The 17,568-nt window shown below is 51.6% G+C and overlaps 2 protein-coding genes across 2 annotated transcripts; both read right to left on the bottom strand.

The window, feature by feature from the left end:
* Nucleotides 1-2,874: 2,874 nt before the first annotated feature.
* GLRG_06666 (CP2 transcription factor) lies at nt 2,875-5,643 on the bottom strand (the record flags this gene model as incomplete). Its single annotated transcript, XM_008097520.1, has 3 exons — nt 2,875-5,101; nt 5,323-5,475; nt 5,630-5,643. 3 exons carry the CDS (start codon nt 5,641-5,643, stop codon nt 2,875-2,877), a joined length of 2,394 nt encoding a protein of 797 aa, XP_008095711.1.
* Nucleotides 5,644-7,534: 1,891 nt separating this feature from the next.
* On the bottom strand, nt 7,535-7,818 carry GLRG_06667 (uncharacterized protein; the record flags this gene model as incomplete). Its single annotated transcript, XM_008097521.1, has 2 exons — nt 7,535-7,704; nt 7,794-7,818. 2 exons carry the CDS (start codon nt 7,816-7,818, stop codon nt 7,535-7,537), a joined length of 195 nt encoding a protein of 64 aa, XP_008095712.1.
* Between the last annotated feature and the right edge of the window lie 9,750 nt (nt 7,819-17,568).

Genomic DNA, 17,568 nt, shown 5'->3' on the forward strand with positions numbered 1-17,568 from the left:
TTAACTACTATATTACTAGTAGAGTTATTTATAGTTAGTAGAGAAGGCCTACTAGTAGGATTTTTACCTCCTTTAAATCTTACTATAGAGGGTAAATTACTTATAACTTTACCTTATATAGGCATATTATCTTTTTTTACTAGCTGCTAGGTAACTATAACTATAAGGCCTAGTAATAGATCTTTTAAAGTTATATTTACTTTATAATAAAGTATTATATCTTACTAGGCTTTAAGATTATAAGTAAGTAACTTATAATAAACTTTAGTAATAACTAAACACTAGTTAGTACTATTACCTACCCTTATATTATTATAGTAACTTATATAATTTATACACTTATAATACTTTATTAGATTATACTATAAATCCCTTTTTATGTCTTTCTCTTAGTTAATCTTATCCCTTATTAAATTTATTACTATTTTTCTTAAATTAATATATAATAGTTAGCTACTATAATCTAGTTACTTACTATAGTTAATTAGCTTACTATAGTTAATTAGCTTACTATAGTTAATTAGCTTACTATAGTTAGGTTACTTACTATAGTTAGGTTACCTACTTTTTAACTTTATAGTAAATTATAGCGTACTAAATACTAATATAACTAAACTAGTAAAGTATATAAGATTTATACTAAAGAAAATCTCTTAAGTCTTATAGCTAAGGTTACTTAGTTATTAGCTAAATTTAGACTATAGTAAGGTTAGCTATTTCCTATCTACTTTACTAAAGTTATTACTATAGTAGATATTATTAACCCCTTATATAGTATAACGTTTTTTACTAAACTTTACTATTATCTATAACTTTAAAAGCTAGTATTACCTAGTAAGTTACCTTTAAAAGTAATCCTTTATATTCTTTAAGATTTACTTTTTTTACCTTAACCTAATTATTATACCTACTATTAACTAACTTATTAATTACTATACTATCTAAAAAGGCTAGACTTATAGTATAGATTTAACGCTATTAAATTAGAGGTTAAAAGTAAAGTATATTATTACGTTAGTTAGTAGTAAAGCAGCTACTATAATAGCTACTTACTATTACTATAGTAATAGTAATAAAGTTTATAATAAGGTATTAAATAGATTTAGTATAAATAGTACCTATTATATAGGCTTTTTATTATTATAGGTAGGCTTATTACTATTATTATTAATACTATTACTAACTTCTTTTTTTTTATTATTAACAGTTACCTAAGTTACTAGTAACTTTTATAGCGTTTTAATAGTTATTATTAACTTTTTTACTACTACTATAACTACTACTAACTTCTTTACTACTACTAACTTCTTTACTACGACTATAGCTACTGCTAATTTTTTTAGCGTCTTAATAATTATTATTAATTTTATTAACTTTACTACTAGTGCTAGTGCTATTACTATAAGGCGCTTAATTACTATACGTAATAATCCTTTACAGGCAGCCTTACAGGCTTAAGTACTATTAGCTAGCAGCGCTAGTAATACCTCTTTACTACTAGGGGTAGTAACCCCCTTCTTTAGCGCTATTATTTAATAACAGTAGTAATAATAACAGTAACAAGCTTATTAATTAAGGCTATTTACACTATAGTATCTACATAAAAATCCACAAATCTACAGGTAAGTGGCCACCTGGCAGGGTAACCCCCCTACGTGACCCTAACTAGGGTAGTTGTGATGGTGTTTCTAACGCACGGACTGAAAAATAGGTTTTGGACGCTGCCAACGCAACAGACTGTATGGCGGGGGGGGTGAGGGACGGACATCATCCGTTGATGTTGCCAGGCCATCTTCCAGGATGCCCCAGGCTGGCTACGGCCGTCCGAAAGTTTGGACCCGGCCTCATTGCGACAGGGATATAACCGCGTTTCTTTAAATATCGTTTGATAATGATAGGAGTCCGGATGGCAGTGGTCTAGACCGTCACAGTGCATGTCGCCAATGGCTGAATCAATGCTGACCCAATGGCTCCCGTCATCGAAATGAGCGTTCTCGACGCGAGATTGGCAATGAGAGGAACCTCCCTCCATCGCGCCCAACGCGGTAAACGGCACCTTTGAGCATATGGCCGATGAATAATTGCGGCATATGCTTTGTGCATAGTCAATACAACCATTCAGGTTAGCATCCTAGTCTTACGGTGCAGTTGTCAATCCTGACGTTGTCATCGAACCCGCAGTGAGGTTCTGCGAATGGTGGAAATCTGCTAGTTCTTGGATAGTCCAAGGAAATCGATGAGTACGTTGTGTCTTCCAATGCTCGCATTGCATATTCAACTAAACTCGTTGGTTTCGGTCCATGGACAGAAACCCGATGTACAGGTTTATTTGTCGTTGAAAAATAACAAAAAGAAAGACAAAGGGTCAACCACCAAAAATAGTATGGGGAAAATGAAGCGATGCGAGAAGGGAAAGAAAAATAAGTCGCATCCTCGACTATTGACAGGCTTGGTGAGTCACAGAAATCCAACTTCGAGCCGCACGTCGTGTCTGCAATTCGTTTCTCCAACAAGCCTTCCGAATGCTGGCGAGTGTCCCTTTTGGAACGGAGGGATATCTTGTGTTTTGCTGCCATGATTGCCCGTAGAGACCCAGATCTAATTGCCCAAATCATAAATCCGCCCACGTGGAATGTGGCCAAAAGCGTTGAAAAGAAGAAGCGGCCCATCCAGGGACTTGGTATCTCAAAATCAACAACGCCAACGGAGCGGTAGCCAACCATGCGTGTGCGTGTACGTGTGTATATTTTGTGTTTGTCGCCCATGCCGCCCGTATCCCAAAGGCCTACCTGGCGGCAGGTATCAAAATTCCGTCTAAAATCCGAATCCAATCGAGTTTGTTGCTGAAGTAGAGTTGGATCCAATTATATGGTATTAAAATTTGAGGCGCAATTCGTAGCCACTTTGGCTGGGCGAGTGGTCCAGAGTGTCGCCCTCATTGGGATCGACAGCCATGTCCCATTCACGTTTGGGCTGTACGGAATCGTCGTGCGTGATTTCCTTGACCTCGAGCATCATGTCCTGACCTTCTCTCAACTCTTGGATGACATCATCCTCCATTGCGACCTCGAGCCCGCGGTCGAGCACATGAACAGTCCGCAAAATTTTGGAGGGATCGAGGTTCCACTTGGCGGCCACACGGTAGTTGAACTCCTTCAAGTTCCTCTGGGCCAAGTAAATGGCCCGGTAGTAGTCTCGCTTCTCTGGGTCTGATGGGTTGGGCCGCATGACGTAAAAGCAGGCGACTGGCTTCACAACGCGCTCGGGAGGCGGGCGGTAAGAGGGATCCACCCCCAGGGCTTCAATCCAGCCGCTCAGGTTACCAGCATCATCTGTTTTGGTAACCTTCGCTGGCTGATCCGAGCCCTGTCGAGAAGGTGGCTCGCCCGACCCTTCGCCGTCAAAGCCCGACCACTGTCGGGTGGGCACCACCGAGACCTGAGAAGCCAGAGACAGAGAGCTCGGTGATGGCGAGACCAGGGAAGAGCCTGCGACGGAGCTGCGGCCACTTCGAGCTTGCCAAGCGGGGCCTTCGCGGGATTCGACTTTGGTGAGATCGCCTTGCTCGCCGGGAAGCGAAACAGGATGCAGGTCGGGATCATCGAGATCTTCGCCGCGTAAGTAGAGTATGCTGACAGGCCGGGTGCTAGTGAACATGTCTTGCAGGGTCTGGAGCTTGAAATGCAAGTCTTCTTCGAGTGGAGGCCGAGCCCCAGCACCAGCTGAGCTGGTCGACGACATGGACCATGTCCTCTTGTGTTTCTGAACCTTACCGGGCCGCTGGTCGGCACCCTTGACTTGTGCCGCGGCACTCGACCTCTTACGCTTCCCAAAGTCCTTCATGCCGCTTTCCGCTTGCGCAATCTGTTGCTTCAGCTTGTCGATTGTCTTCTTGACATGAGCCACGTCATTGGAGAGTTTTCGTTCAGCACCGTGGTCACGGAACAGCTTGACCTTGCAGAAGCAAATCTCGGGATTGGCGTCCGCAGCTGGCTGCGTAGGGTCAGACGGAAATGTGCTGGTCTTGGCACAAAGCCTGACAGGAATGCCCTTGACGCCCTTGGAGTGGCTAAAGTCAGTGGACAAGAAGTTGAAGCGAACGGCGATGTTGCACTCGGGAGCGCCGTTGATGCCAGGGGTCCAGACGACCGAAAAGCCGTCAAAGGACGCTGACTCGAGTTCGACGCGGGTTCTCTTGTCATCACCATCGGTTGGCTGTCCCGCCTCGACATACTCGACGGCTTGTAGCTTGCCGCCTCTTTGGTGGGCCTCATTCGTGCCCCTTCCCTCCTTCCACAAGGCCCAACACACCCCGGGTTTCTGTCGTTGCTGCTCGTCCTCGAAGGAGATCCGAACGAAGGTGCGGAATCTGGTCCCTGGCGCCACGGGAATCGTTGCGTTGGTATCGATGATGGAAAGAGAGTACGCCTGGCCTTTGTTGAGGTATGTAACGGGGATCTCGTCCGCGTGTTTGATCATGGCAGTGGGGGCGTTGAGGGTGGCATGGAAACGGAACTTCTCAGCCGATGGCGGCAAGGCTGCGGCCATGGGCATTCCCCCGAACTGACGCCCCTGAAAGCCAATCATGGGCGAGTTGTGGAACGCGGTGTCAATGGAAGTCATTCGTTCTTCAGAAGGGTCCGAGTTCATCGGTGATCCGTCTTGCTCCATGGTTTCATAACCGGTATCTTGGTGTACAAATGTCGAGGGCGCAAATGATTGCTGAGGAGCAGTAGGCTGAATGAACGGGTTGAAGGGCTGGTGGAACTGCTGGGGGTGCATCCCTTGGTGGTGGAAACTAGAAAGGTCCATCATGGGTTGCCCAGAGTTCATTGCGCCCTCCGACGTAGGCATCGACAATGGGGTTCCAAGACCCATGCCGAGGCCCAGGGTGGGCGTGTGCAGATCACCGGCCTGCGGGTGATAAATGGTGTTAGTGCCTCCTGGCGTGGGAGTGTAATAACCGGGCGGCGCATTGGCAAAGTTTGTAAAGGAAAATGAGTTTGGGTCCAGCAGTGACGGCGTGAACCTCCAGGGCTCGTTCGTGGCTCTGGGAGTCGGATCTTGGTCCCTGAAAGCTTCTTGACTGAGGTTGTGGTTTCTGCGGGAAGTTTAATGTTAGCGAGTCGAGTTGGGCAAGTAAAGGAAAAAAGAGAAGACCAAGGAAACCGCCTGGCTTGATCAGTGAGCAGGTACCCCGCGTTTCTGCCTGCTGCATCCTGGCGGGTGCGACCGGGTGCCGCAACGGCCACAGCATAACATGGCTCAACGATAGCCGGGTCCACGCGTTGAGAACACTGCATGATAGGGGTCACTACTGACCTTTCTTGGACGCCCGGAAGCGGCGGGACCATGGTGGTATTGTCGACGACAGCGCTTTGAGCGTCGGCCGGTCCCGTGGTCGTAACAGCTACCTCGGGGAACTGCCTCCGGAAGGTGGCCAGCAGCTCATCGCCGGGCTTTTGGGCGCTTGTACTATAGAAGACGGGGGTACGAGTCAGCGCGAGTCCAAGGCAGGCGCAAAAAACGCTTTCTATATGGCGTAACCACGCGGATCCCGTGCAGGGAGCCGGGTCGCACCAGCGTTTTTGGCCGGCGCATTGAGCAAAGAAGGTTGGCAAAGACGTACCGTTGGCGAAACATCTGGACGACGGCAAAGTATACGTGCTGCCCAGCGACAGCGATTCCGCGATGCTATTCAGCAGTGGTGCGCAGTCCTTCCAATGTTGCAAAGTCTCTTTCTGGCGAGCGATCGAAAAATTCCGAATCCTCGCCCTCGTGTTGCGAGCTTGCGGTACCTCTAATCGTTTTCCTGTCGGACTTGCAGCTAGTCGGGTCTCGGCGTTGTTAACGAGCATAGGTCAGGTGGGGGAAAGCCGGGCTTTGGCGCCTCATAGAGCGGCGGGGGGGGAACGAGTGAATGGGTCGGTGATTGCGTCGCACGCGGTCGCAGCGCAAAGTGAAATTTCGTGCGAGATCGGGTTTTCAAATGGTGATGGGCAATGGTAGCCGCTAGTGAAGTCGAATAATTGCAGGTTGAAGAAAAGGTAGGCGCTCCGGTATGACGTCCGTGGGGAGGGAGCGATATATTAGAGGGCGCGGTGGGTACCTGGCATGTAGACTACTACCTGTGTGAAGCAAGGCGGGCAGACCAGGGTGCAGCGGAGCAGCGATGGCCTAAATGCGCCGTGGGCGTTTCTCTCGATGTTGGATCTGCTCTGCGTGGGCGAGGGGACGAGGAAGGCGGATGTAACGGCTTGGCCAAGAGAACCGGGTGAGAAGATGAAGACGATGGCCGACCAAAGCCATGTACGCACGACAAAAGGTAGTCACGCAGCGGGAGCGCGTTGGTTCGCCAGTCTCAGCGAGTTGTCTCTTGTGCGGTCCGAGTGCGCGCGCAGTGCTATTGACCGACTGTCTCTACCTGGTGATGATGAAAGTGAGTTGAGCTGTCAACGGCTGAAGGCGGCGCGTAGGATTGCCGGGGAAAGCGCAAAGAGCTGCGAGGGTTCGTATGCGCAACGGCGACCAAGGACACAGAAGACAAAGACGGTTGAAGTTCGAGACAAGTGTTCAGGCAAGACGAGCTGAGGATTCCAAGGGAAGGGGGGGGGGATGATGGATGGGATGAGCGGTATCTAAAGTATGGACGTGTGTATGCACGCTTGTTGAGCCCAGGTGAGGTAAGGATGGGGTGTGTGCGCGCGGGTTCGAAGTGCAGTGCCCTTTGGGCTGGGTCGTGTGTCGTGGGTCGTGGGATATGGGTATAGGTACAGACAGGTATGGATATGGGTCGTGGTATTGGGCCTAGGACCTCCTTGGAGAGCAGGATGGGGCCTTGGGTTGCGTTGGTAAGGGCAAGGGTGTGTGGGATATGGCTATGGGTGTTGGGGGTTGTTGGAGATGAGTTAAACGGGTCGTGGTGTATCCGTATTTGTATCCGTAAGGATGCTCAGGGCCTGTGTACCTGACGATGTGCTTCGGTAAGGTATCGAAGCCAGGTAGCCACGGTACGTACCCTTTCTCTCTCTCTCTCTTTTTTTTTTCTTCTTTTCTTTTTTCCCTTTCCCTTCTTTCTGCTTCCGATGGTGGAAAGGCAGCGTGAGGTGAGGTGAGGTGAGAGGTGTGTGAGCAAAGGATCCTGGGCCGACACCCGTGACGGAGAGGGATGATGGATGGGGTAGATGAAGTTGGAGAAGATGAGGAGCAAGCAGTAGTGGAGGTTGGCAGAAGGAGGAGGAACGTGTCGACAATATAAGAGAACAAGAGTTCGCAGCAGAGGTTTGACGTGGAATTTGAAGAAAGGAGTTGAAGGAAAGAGAGAAAGAGCCGGGCAGTAATACAATGCAGAGAGAGCAGAGCAGAGCAGGACAGCGCGGTACGGGTAGTAAGAGCCGAGATGTGATGGTGTGATGCAAGAACGGCCAAGTCGAGTCGAGCCGAGTCGAGTCGAGTCGAGTCGAGTCGAGTCGGATAGTGAGGAGGACTGACAGTTACCGGCTCTCCTCTCTTAGGCAACGTGTATATCGATCTATCAATCCTTACTTACCGAGAGGTGAAGGAAGGCAGACGGTGAGGAAGGAGAAGGTCCGTGTATGAGGTGCTTCTGCTGGTACTCATACTGCTGCTGCTGCTGCTGCTGCTGCTGCTGCTGCTGCTGCTGCTGCTGCTGCTGCCGTGCATCAGACAGACAGGCCAGGGTACCTAGGAAGGTAGGCAGATGGTTGTGGAGGATGTTTTAAATACATGGCTGACAATGCAGCTGTCTGCCAGCTAGAAGTATATATACGTACCATCTCCCCTCGACTGTATGTACATGGGGCCAGCTGCTCTCCCTCTCTCAACTCTCGTTTGTGCCTTCTCTCTGCGGTGGTCTGTACCCCGAACTGCGACTGTCGTTGTGTCTGTCTGTATGTGTGTGTGTGTGTGTTGACAGGGGCATGGCTTGTTCTTCGGCAGCCTTCGTTCTCTACGTGTACACATACTCGCTCTTTCCATCCATGTCGTCTCCTTCCCTTGCCCGACCTACCTTCCACCTCGGAAATAATTGTTAGTGCGCGACAATGGATCTTGTCACTTCCACCACCCCTCCCCCTTCCCCCCTCTTCCCCCCCCGGATAAGATGTGTCGAGAGGGCCGTTTTATGCAGACACCCTCCGTCAATGTCTGACACACCACCACCACCACCATCACCAGCAATCGTCTACCCACCAAGCGACAAAAGTATGGAATCGGTACGTGCCTGTCATCTTTCACTCATCGACGTGAGAGGACGTGTGGTCTTCTACCTAGTGTAAGTGAGATGAGTGAAGTAAGGCCGGCAAGGTGACGCCAGCCGCCCGACATTCTGTCCCCACGACTCGCGGACCATTGGCTGCATCACACACAGTCTGTCGGTGAAGTGAGGTGAGGTCGGATGGGGGGTTGTGGCTTGCAAGCTCTGTGTTGTCGATTCCTCTGTCTCGAATGGACGGATGGGCCGCGCATCGAGCCGCCGATGTGCAGTGAACCTAGGTATGCAGAGTATCTGTATGTGTATCTGTACGCGTATACTACCAGAGAGTGCTGGAGAGGTGGGTGGCGCATTCACCACCGCGCGTCAAGCCCAGCCCGGCCGAGCCCGGTGGAAAGTCAATTGTGGCAACCCCCATCGTGGCTCGTCTTCTGCCTGCACTTCCTCCAAAGCCTTTCTTTTCCATCCAAATAAGAGTACGTACTCTTACTTCGTGCCTGGTCTCCTGTCAGCCGACACGACACTGTACTGTCTCTAACTTCAGTAGACTCGGAGCAGAGAGATTTGGAGAGTGGGGGGGGGCATACAGGGGGGGGGGGGGGGGGGGGGGGCGGGGCGGGGGGGGTTTTGGGGCAGGCAAGTCACGCTACCTGCGGGCGACGTTACCCTTCTGACGTAGCTGCTCCCCATTGTGCCTTTTTTTTTTGTTACCACGTTCTGACAAAGAAACAGACCAGGGGACGCGGCAAAAGGTCAGATAATGGCTGCGTTAATCGCAAACCTACCGCTTGGGTGGGTGCCTTATGTGCCCTAGGTGCCTTACAGCACCTCCGGCTTTGTCCATTCGTCAACCGCCCGTCTTCTCCCTGCTTGCAGACGGAACGGGAGGTAGAAAGGTGAGCTCTTCTGAGTTTGCTCAGATGACAGGGCCCCTCCGCGCTGCATCAGGTCTGGTGTGGTGTGGTCTGTTCACTAACTGCTGGTCCCTTTTCCCTCGGTCTCTTCTCCCGCGTCTAGCTCCGCAAGACAGCACCACGTATGGACAAGAACTCGACGTTGTTGCCGTGTCCCATCTTGGCAGGGCAGGGCAGAAGGAAGGGCGGGGATCGAGGACGTGTCGGGCGGTGGCCGAAGGGGGTTGTAAACTGCCATGCCTGCTCATGTGCCTGCCTTGCCTCACCCGCCTTAGAGGAGCCGTGTTATGACGCTTGTGCCAAAACAACGAGGTTTGAGCTTCGCATCCCACCTCTCGCCCCATCTCATCGCCGATGGCATCTCTTTCGTCAGGTAAGGCGGACACACATATATTTCTGCCCGGGAAGTCGAGCTTTGCCTCTCTCGGCCTTGCCGTCTGTGTTCAATGCAAACAAACAGACCGGGAGAAGGTGCCACGTGCCATTGACGGTCGCTTTTGTCACTGTCTCCTGCCAAGTTGGTCCAGAGAGCGAGCACTGGTTCCAAAGGGAAGCCTCGTACATGGCAAGTGCGCGGAGGAGGACATACTGCCGAAACTCTAAATCATCATTCATTCAGCAGCACCTGCCTCAACCTCGTCGTTCCTTCACCTTTCAGCTCCTCTCCTCTCCTATCCTATCCTATCCTTCCCTTTGCCCATTTTACCGCCCAAGCTACTACCTAGGCATAGGTAGATAGGTATGCATGCATGCACCTTTTGGTTTTCCCCATCCTCTCTTTGGCATTTCTGCGTACCGTGCGCGCTTCGCTTCCATCATTCCCATCTCCATCTCTCTCCCGTTCCCCGCCCCCCCTCGTCACTAGTCCCCGTCCCCCGTCCCCGTCCCCCCGTCCCTTGCCCTTGACTGCCTTTGCTTTTGTTTTTATCTGGTCCTACTGTAACCTGTAACCCCCCCCCTTCGACAGGCTACATCCTTCTCCCCCTAGTCCTCCGTGGCTCCTACCGTCACAGTGCGATGTGGGCTGGAGTGGATATCGTCTGATTAAGGCGTTGCGTCCTGGATCGGTCATTTCTTAGTATCATCGTGCTTCTGACAGCTCGATGCTCTATGCCCCAGCACCACTGACCCCAGAAAACGCCCAATGCTGATTGCTAGCCACTGGATAGCATTGAGTGGCTTCGTCTCGCATGCTGTTTTTATTCGTTTTCGTACGGGCATGGCGCACCGACTATGTTTTGCATCACCATCTTCGTTGGGAGGCTCAATTATCGACTGGGTCACGCCTGGTAGAACGCTTTCCGTTGCCCGTCCTCCTCTGGGCAATCGCACTTGTTTTCCTGTTTGTTTGTTTATCTTTCCGTCTCCTTTCTTGTTTTTTTGTTTTTGTCTTTTACTGATCCATCATGTCCAAGCCGGCCTCTTAATGTGGCGACCGACTCCCTTCTTGCCCAATGCTTCGGACGCATTCCATTAGGAGGCTTCGTCCGCTTGTTCGCCGCCACTCCGTCTAGCCATTCCTGACCGGAGGCGCCTCAACGGGGCGTTACGTTACTCTCTCTGATTTATTAGTACGCGGGCTGGCTCAACAAACTACCAGGATAGCGACGACGGTCAACAAGATGCCGGTCTTCGTCATGGCTTGTCACATCCCTAATGTCTCGGCTCGTATCAATGAGAGCACGCCAACTGCTGTATACAATACAGTCTCTGATACTGTTCACTCGCAACATACCTTTGCCGCACAGCAAAGAACCGTTTGTCCTACGGTTGGACGGAAGCCCATATTCTCTCGTCTTTTCTCGTACCACTACATATAGCTCTACTGCACACAGCCCCAATTATACGTTGGAATTGGTCTGCCCGAAGACCCCTGGACCCTTAGACAGTGTGGCTGTGCAATCTCCGTTTTGCCCCCTCCCCCCCCCTAGGCGAAGCGACGCTACCGAGTCCCAATCAAGCTACGCCAGCCAGAAGGGCTGAGGGGCAGAACCTTCAGGCTCATTTGGCGAACTCCAGTGCGCACCGAAACGGTCATGCCCGACGACGCTCATAGGTAGAGCTGCTACGCTCCAACCGCCCTGAGGTTACGCTAGGGATAGCCGACATGTTCGCTGAATTACGATCCCGAGAAACCGGACTTGCCCTGACGGGAGGTGGCGGCAACAGGAATCGTCATGCTCATCATCCAGTAGATCTTTGCATCTACGGCTAGGGTAACCAGCACTAAAAAGTTGGACCTCACTCTTGGCATCAGCTCGGCTGGGTATCGTCGGCGACTTATTCGATGGCGACGATAATCTGGCATTGCCTGGGTATCTCTACACTACAACCAGCCTCTTGGGATGCGCCGTTTTCTTGACCACCAAGGGCGAATCACTGCTCTATGCGCCGTGTTGCTGTCGCACTCAACATTCCATCCATCTCTAATGTGCAGGTGTTTCTGTTGCCAGCGATTCGCCCACCCCTGGCCGACGATGTATTAAGGGCGTCTGCTTAGTAGTAATGAGTCTCGATCCCTAGCGTATTTGCCACGGGGACGAGTCCGAGCAGCAAAGCGCACGCTCATACGTACCTTTTCTATTGTAAAAAAGCAAGTTGGATACCTATAGGGGGTGCAGCCTCTCTGATCCCAAGGCCGCCATCGTCCCAGTATGTCCACGCTAACACTCCGCTTCTTGTTGGTGTGTCTGACTCGACATCCTTGGTTGTTCTCGACGGTGGCCTTCGGCCAGTCTGTCCTATTCCAGACGACTGGCCAAGCAGGCCGACCGTTTCACGCCATCTCACAAACTCTTCAGTAGCGTTGTCAGAAACGTCGCCAACGTTCGTTTAATCGGGCGCGCCGTTGTCGTCCTTGGCACTCTTATTCGTTCCCGTCGGCACCAGGCACGTGGCGTGACTCCCGTCCCGTTCAGATGATTATTGATTGGCCCCGTGCTGTTTAGGCGTCACCGGCTGGCACACGGCATGAAGGAGCCAGCAAATCAACAATGCAAGTTGCCAGTTCGGTTGCGACGCCACACCGAGATATGTATTGTATCATAGGTACTCCTCCACTTACTCGCCGGAGACGATTGCCATCGGCAGCGCTGAAATGGGAATGTCTCACAATCGCCATGGCCGTTCTAGTTCTCGGGGTGCTTGTAGCATCGACCATGGAGAGACCAAGTGTCGGCTTCTCTGAATCTCGCACACAATAGGAATGCGAGGTCATGCGAGGTAACGCAATGCCTGGTTTGCGACTGGCAGTTGCTCGAAGGGGGTGCAATTTCCGTAACATCGATTTCGGGGCGCTTGCATAAGGCTTATATATGCATAGTAGAACACACTCATACACCCACCATCTACTTCCTCGGCTGTTTGCGACGATTTTGCGGGAGAACACGACTACGACGCTCCATTGTCTTTTTGATGCCGCCCCATTTTCCAGGCGCCTAGTCCATCATCATCCACATGTGAAAAGAAGATGAACAAGAACAAGAAGAAGAAAAAAGAAAGAAAAAAAAGGCCGAGACTGGGGCTGTGTTGCCTACATATCCGCGACACAACTCTACTTCAGCGTTCGAGCTTAGGCTGTCGCGCATCGACTCAACCAAACTACGGGCCCCCGATACAACTGCAATTCCTGTCATTTAACGTTCATTTGGACTTTGTAAGGGTATCTCGAAGGGTCCTGGCGGCATGTAAAATGCTTGGCACTTGGGTATACCGACGCGACGACAATACCGGACGAAGAACAACGTTGCGTTCCATGTTGCTCCTAAGCTTATATATTGCAGACTTCAACCGGATCCGTATGCTAGTGTACAAGGCGCGTCTTGTCACTATTCACCTCTCACTTTCAACCAAACAAGAGCTTCACATTAAGCGTGATGCCTGATGGCGGGGGAGAGGGCCAATGGGAGATTATCGGACCCAGTGGGTTCACACTATGGCCATTAGAAACAGCTTAAGAGTTCCAACTGGGCCTGCTTGCGTGCTCATCAACAGGAGATCGACTGTCGATGAAGAGTCGAGTGATGGCCAGACCGAAAGAATCCTTGGAATGGACCAGCCGCTGGCCACAGCATTCTTCGCACGTCCCCAGAGTTCGGTGGAGGCACTGGGTCCTGTTCGGGTCTCGACAACTGCCCCTGCAGAACAAAATCACCGGGTCTGCATACAGTTCGTTCTAAGCGCCGGCGAATGTTAAGTCTTGACGACGTCTCGGGAGCGTCAGAATTACGCAGAGAGCCAGCACCAACGCACACGCACACATGTACACACAAAACAGGGCAATATCACTCAACGGCTTTGTCGCATCAATGGCTCAAGAACCGTCAATAATAGCCTCCCGGCGGGCCTGAAGTCGACATGAGGGTCCAAACCGTCTCATGTCAAGTCTAACCCCAGAGCTGGTATGTGTTTCGCATAGCTGGGGTTGTCCCCTAAATAACTCGGAATGAGGCCGGGGGGCAACAGGAGAACAACTGATGTCATACAACCCCCTTACCCACATTTCAATTTATAGAGTTCGAAACTTCAGCAACCTCACGACTTGCTTCGGTTGTTATGCAAGGAGATGCTATGCTTTTGCTCTGCTCGAGCCCTGCAGGAACTGGCAGACTACCCCAAAAGTGCATGGCAGGACGACGCCAGCATCCCAAGAGACATCTATATGGTACTCTTGGGAGGTCGAGACAAGGCTTCGCTTGTCTGTTTCTGATTATCGATCATGTTTTCCACACCGTTGGTATCGACCCTGGGCATGGTTCGGTAGTTCGTCCCAGAGCACAGGTTTGACGGCAGAAACCACGTGCCTCTTCGCTGCTATCTACGAACAACAACAGTTGCCGGCAGCCAGTATTTGTCAAGTATGACAAAGATGTTTACAGTATAACTTTGCAGCGCAGAAGTCAAACGTCGGCACTAGGTATAGTCAAGAAAACGTAACCGGATCTCAGGGTTTGGCATCGGAACTGTATCGGCGCCGCCTCCCATCGCAGGGGTAGACCTGACAACGCTTGTCGTTTTGGGGCAGATTCCTGTCGGCCTCAGTATGGTTGGTGGTGCTACACCTGTGCACAAGAGTACGCGAACCCCAAACAAACTCACCAAGCGTCAATAGTTGGTGTCCCATTACTCTCTCTCTCTCTCTCTCTCTCTTTTTTTCCTTTTTTTTTTTCCTTCTTCCTTTGGAAATGCGGCTCACGCCACATACACACCTCCCGTGTACAAGGCAGCCATCGCTGTTGTCATGGCCATGCACGATTTGGATGAAACCCTCATGGGGTCGACCTTGTGACCATTTGAAGAAAACATAGTGAGCATGGGACAAGGGTTGACGGAACTCAAGCTGAATGCCGCCTCCCCAAAGTGGCATTGTTGTCATGGCCAAAAAAGTCAAATGCCTCACTGACGACACCGGTGACCAGCCGAAATGGGACTCGCAACATGGGCTCTGATTTTGACGGCTTTTTGCTTGGTGCCGCATGGATGGAGACCAACACCAAGATTTTTCTTCATTCTCACAATCTGAAGTGGATGTTGATGAGAATGGAGTAGGAGAGGGCGATCTGTTGCCCTGCTTTCCCGCACACTGAGGAGAAAGAAAGCTACATAGTACAAGTACGAGAGTATGTACGGAGTACTATGTAGCTTATACGCTGCTAGTTTATGTACAGGACGCAAGGGGGACCCAGCATAAGCAGACTCCATCTCATCTCCATTTTTTATCTTCGACAAGGACCGGGGATTGATGTTGACGTTGGGGAGAGAACGCACCGCCACGGATGAATGATGTCATATGGTATCCGGCAAAACACAGTTTCCTCCCCTCCCCTCCCCCAAAGGGCGGGTCTCTTTCCACGGAAATGTCTTCTCGTCTCCACCGGGCTCATACCTTTGGATGTCTCTGGCTCCATCTCTCTCCAATGAGCTGCCGAGGTCGCCCCTATAGCCTTCCTTCTCTTACTCAGTGCTGCTACACCGAACCTGCATATTTTCGTTTGCAAAATAAAACTCTACGCGGCACGCTCGATTCATGGCAGTGGTGGTCGACAGCAGAGAGGCGACGGAAGTTGCAGCACCAACCGTCGCGAAGAGATGAAACCGGCGGCGATTGGAGGCACGCGATGGTTATCCTTGGACCAATTACGAAGTTGCGCGGGACAGATTTCGAAACCGGAACCCTGCCATCTGATCATGCCCTCTAGTGTACTCAGGGAGTCGTCCCAGCTTGGCGGCTCTTCTTCGCGCTGCTCGATGCCTGCAGGGCACATCCCATGCCGTTCTAATCTGGATGTTGTGATACCCGGAGCAACGCCATACCACCTACAGAAACACCCCCCCCCCCCCTTTTTGAGCTCTCTTTATGGCTCGACGAGAACATTGGAATACGGGATCCAGTTTCGGTGTCTCGCGCCGCTCGGAGTGCGGCAAATTGATGATGTGGCTGCGCTGCGCCAGATGGACCTCGTTACCGAGTCTACTTGAGCGCGTGTTCAAAGGCATCCCCCCCTCCCTCCCTCCCAAGCCGCTACAGCGACATTATGCTCAACTGAATTGCTTGGCCAGAGAATCCGCCGGGTGGACACGGAAATGGGTGCTGTCATGGAGAGATGGTAGAGTACTTTGCCAAGGAGTCACTGCTCCCAGAGCTTACCCCGGGATCTCATGGTCTCTCTTCCCAGGATACCATGTCCAATTCAGTTGTGCCGCCACCCAACAGAAAGCCACGATACCAACGTGACCGGTGACGATGTCGCCCTCCCACCGGGGAGAAGGCCGACGCAACATGATGATTGAGGAAGTATCAAAAGCGTATGCCCCGGTACACATGAATTTCAAGTCATGCTATTGACGAAGCACCTGGAATCGTCAACGCACCTTGGGAACGTACCTCGGTCATTTAGTACAGGCCCGGATCGAAGCTATCCATCTGTCTTGCACTAGGTACGGTGTCTAGGTAGGGCCGCAGGTTTCGCCAAGCTTTGCGAGTGCAACGTTTTTTGGCTGGTTTGTGTGGGTAAGCAGCAGCCCTGACAGAGGCTGGGTCCAAGGTACCATGCATATCGATGGAGCCAGAGGGCGTGTGGCATTGGAGCACCCCCATGTCGTTCCGCCGGTTTTTTTCCTCACGCAAGCTCAATATCCGCTCGAGTTTGCGACCACCGGTGATGGATGGTGTGCAACCCCGACCCGTGGGCTTGCTTGCTTGCTTGCTTGCCTGTATTTTTTGGACGCCCTTTTTGGGCCAACCCGGGCCTGCGGCACGACTAACTAAGATGATCACTGCCAGTAGGGTTTTTGGTCCCCTCAAGGGTCCTGCCGCCCGTCTACCGTAGGGGACTTGCTCGAGTCCTTTCTTGGGCATGATCGTCGGTGAAGCCAAAGTGAGTCGGACAAGTCCGACATCATGACAATCCAGTGGGCTACGCCTGCCACGCACATGGCAGTCATATCGTGATTACAGCGCACGCGGGCGGGCGGGCGATGGGTCATGTCAGACGGGTCGGATTCACCCTCGGACAGCTTCCCCTCCCCTCCCCCCCGTCGGAGCTGCATGGCCCTCAGGTAGCATTCTCGCTGGCCAGCGCGGTGTAGCATTCCGCGCCTCACGACCATGCCGCGGTCGGAACTCGCAAAACCCGACAACGTCTCGTGTGTGTGTGTGTGTGTGTGTGTGTGTGTGTGTGTGTGTGTGTGTGTGCGTGTGTGTTGAACCGCAGGGGGGCGGTGGCTACCGTCCGAAAACGTCGATTGGGAATGTCAATGACGCAAGTTGGACAATATCACGCCCCGTTATGTGCCAACAAACCTGACGAGCTTCCGTCGCACGCGAGTCAGTTGAAAATGTCTGTACCAAAGGAATCATTTGGATGGAATCCCAAATCACCAAACAGAGAGGGGCGAGGGGGCGGGAGGCGGTAGAGAACCCCCCGGTCTCTCATCCTTAATTGCAATCTTAGTGAGCCGCCAGCGCAGTAGTCGCACACACGCACAAGGTCACATAGGCCGCAGTCAGAGGAGGAGGCATAGTGTACCTACTCCCTTCGCACACAGAGTCAACGGGAAGGGGAGGGCCGAGTAGAGTACCGACGCTTATTCCTAAAGGCAGTTGGACCAGGTTTCATACGTGATGATCGCCCACTGCATCTGAGCCGACTTCCTAATTCGAGTCTGTATTGGCGAGAGTCGGGTCGTAGAGGTCTGATTTGCCTTCCTTACCGTCTGAAACGGAAGGACCTTGAGGCTCAAGGGGTGATGAAAGAAATACATATTGCAGGCGCTATGGTCATGCCGCGCGTGCACCGGCAAGGCCTATCTCGGTTACAGTGCCACGCAAGAACTGGGGGTGTCAGAATCGGTATTCCACCTGGACAGTGAGATACCACCCATCATACACTGACAAGAGCGTTTGTAAACCCCAGCTTTAAG

The sequence above is a fragment of the Colletotrichum graminicola genome (genome assembly GCF_000149035.1).
Source record: "Colletotrichum graminicola M1.001 genomic scaffold supercont1.27, whole genome shotgun sequence".
NCBI classification, from domain to species: domain Eukaryota; kingdom Fungi; phylum Ascomycota; class Sordariomycetes; order Glomerellales; family Glomerellaceae; genus Colletotrichum; species Colletotrichum graminicola.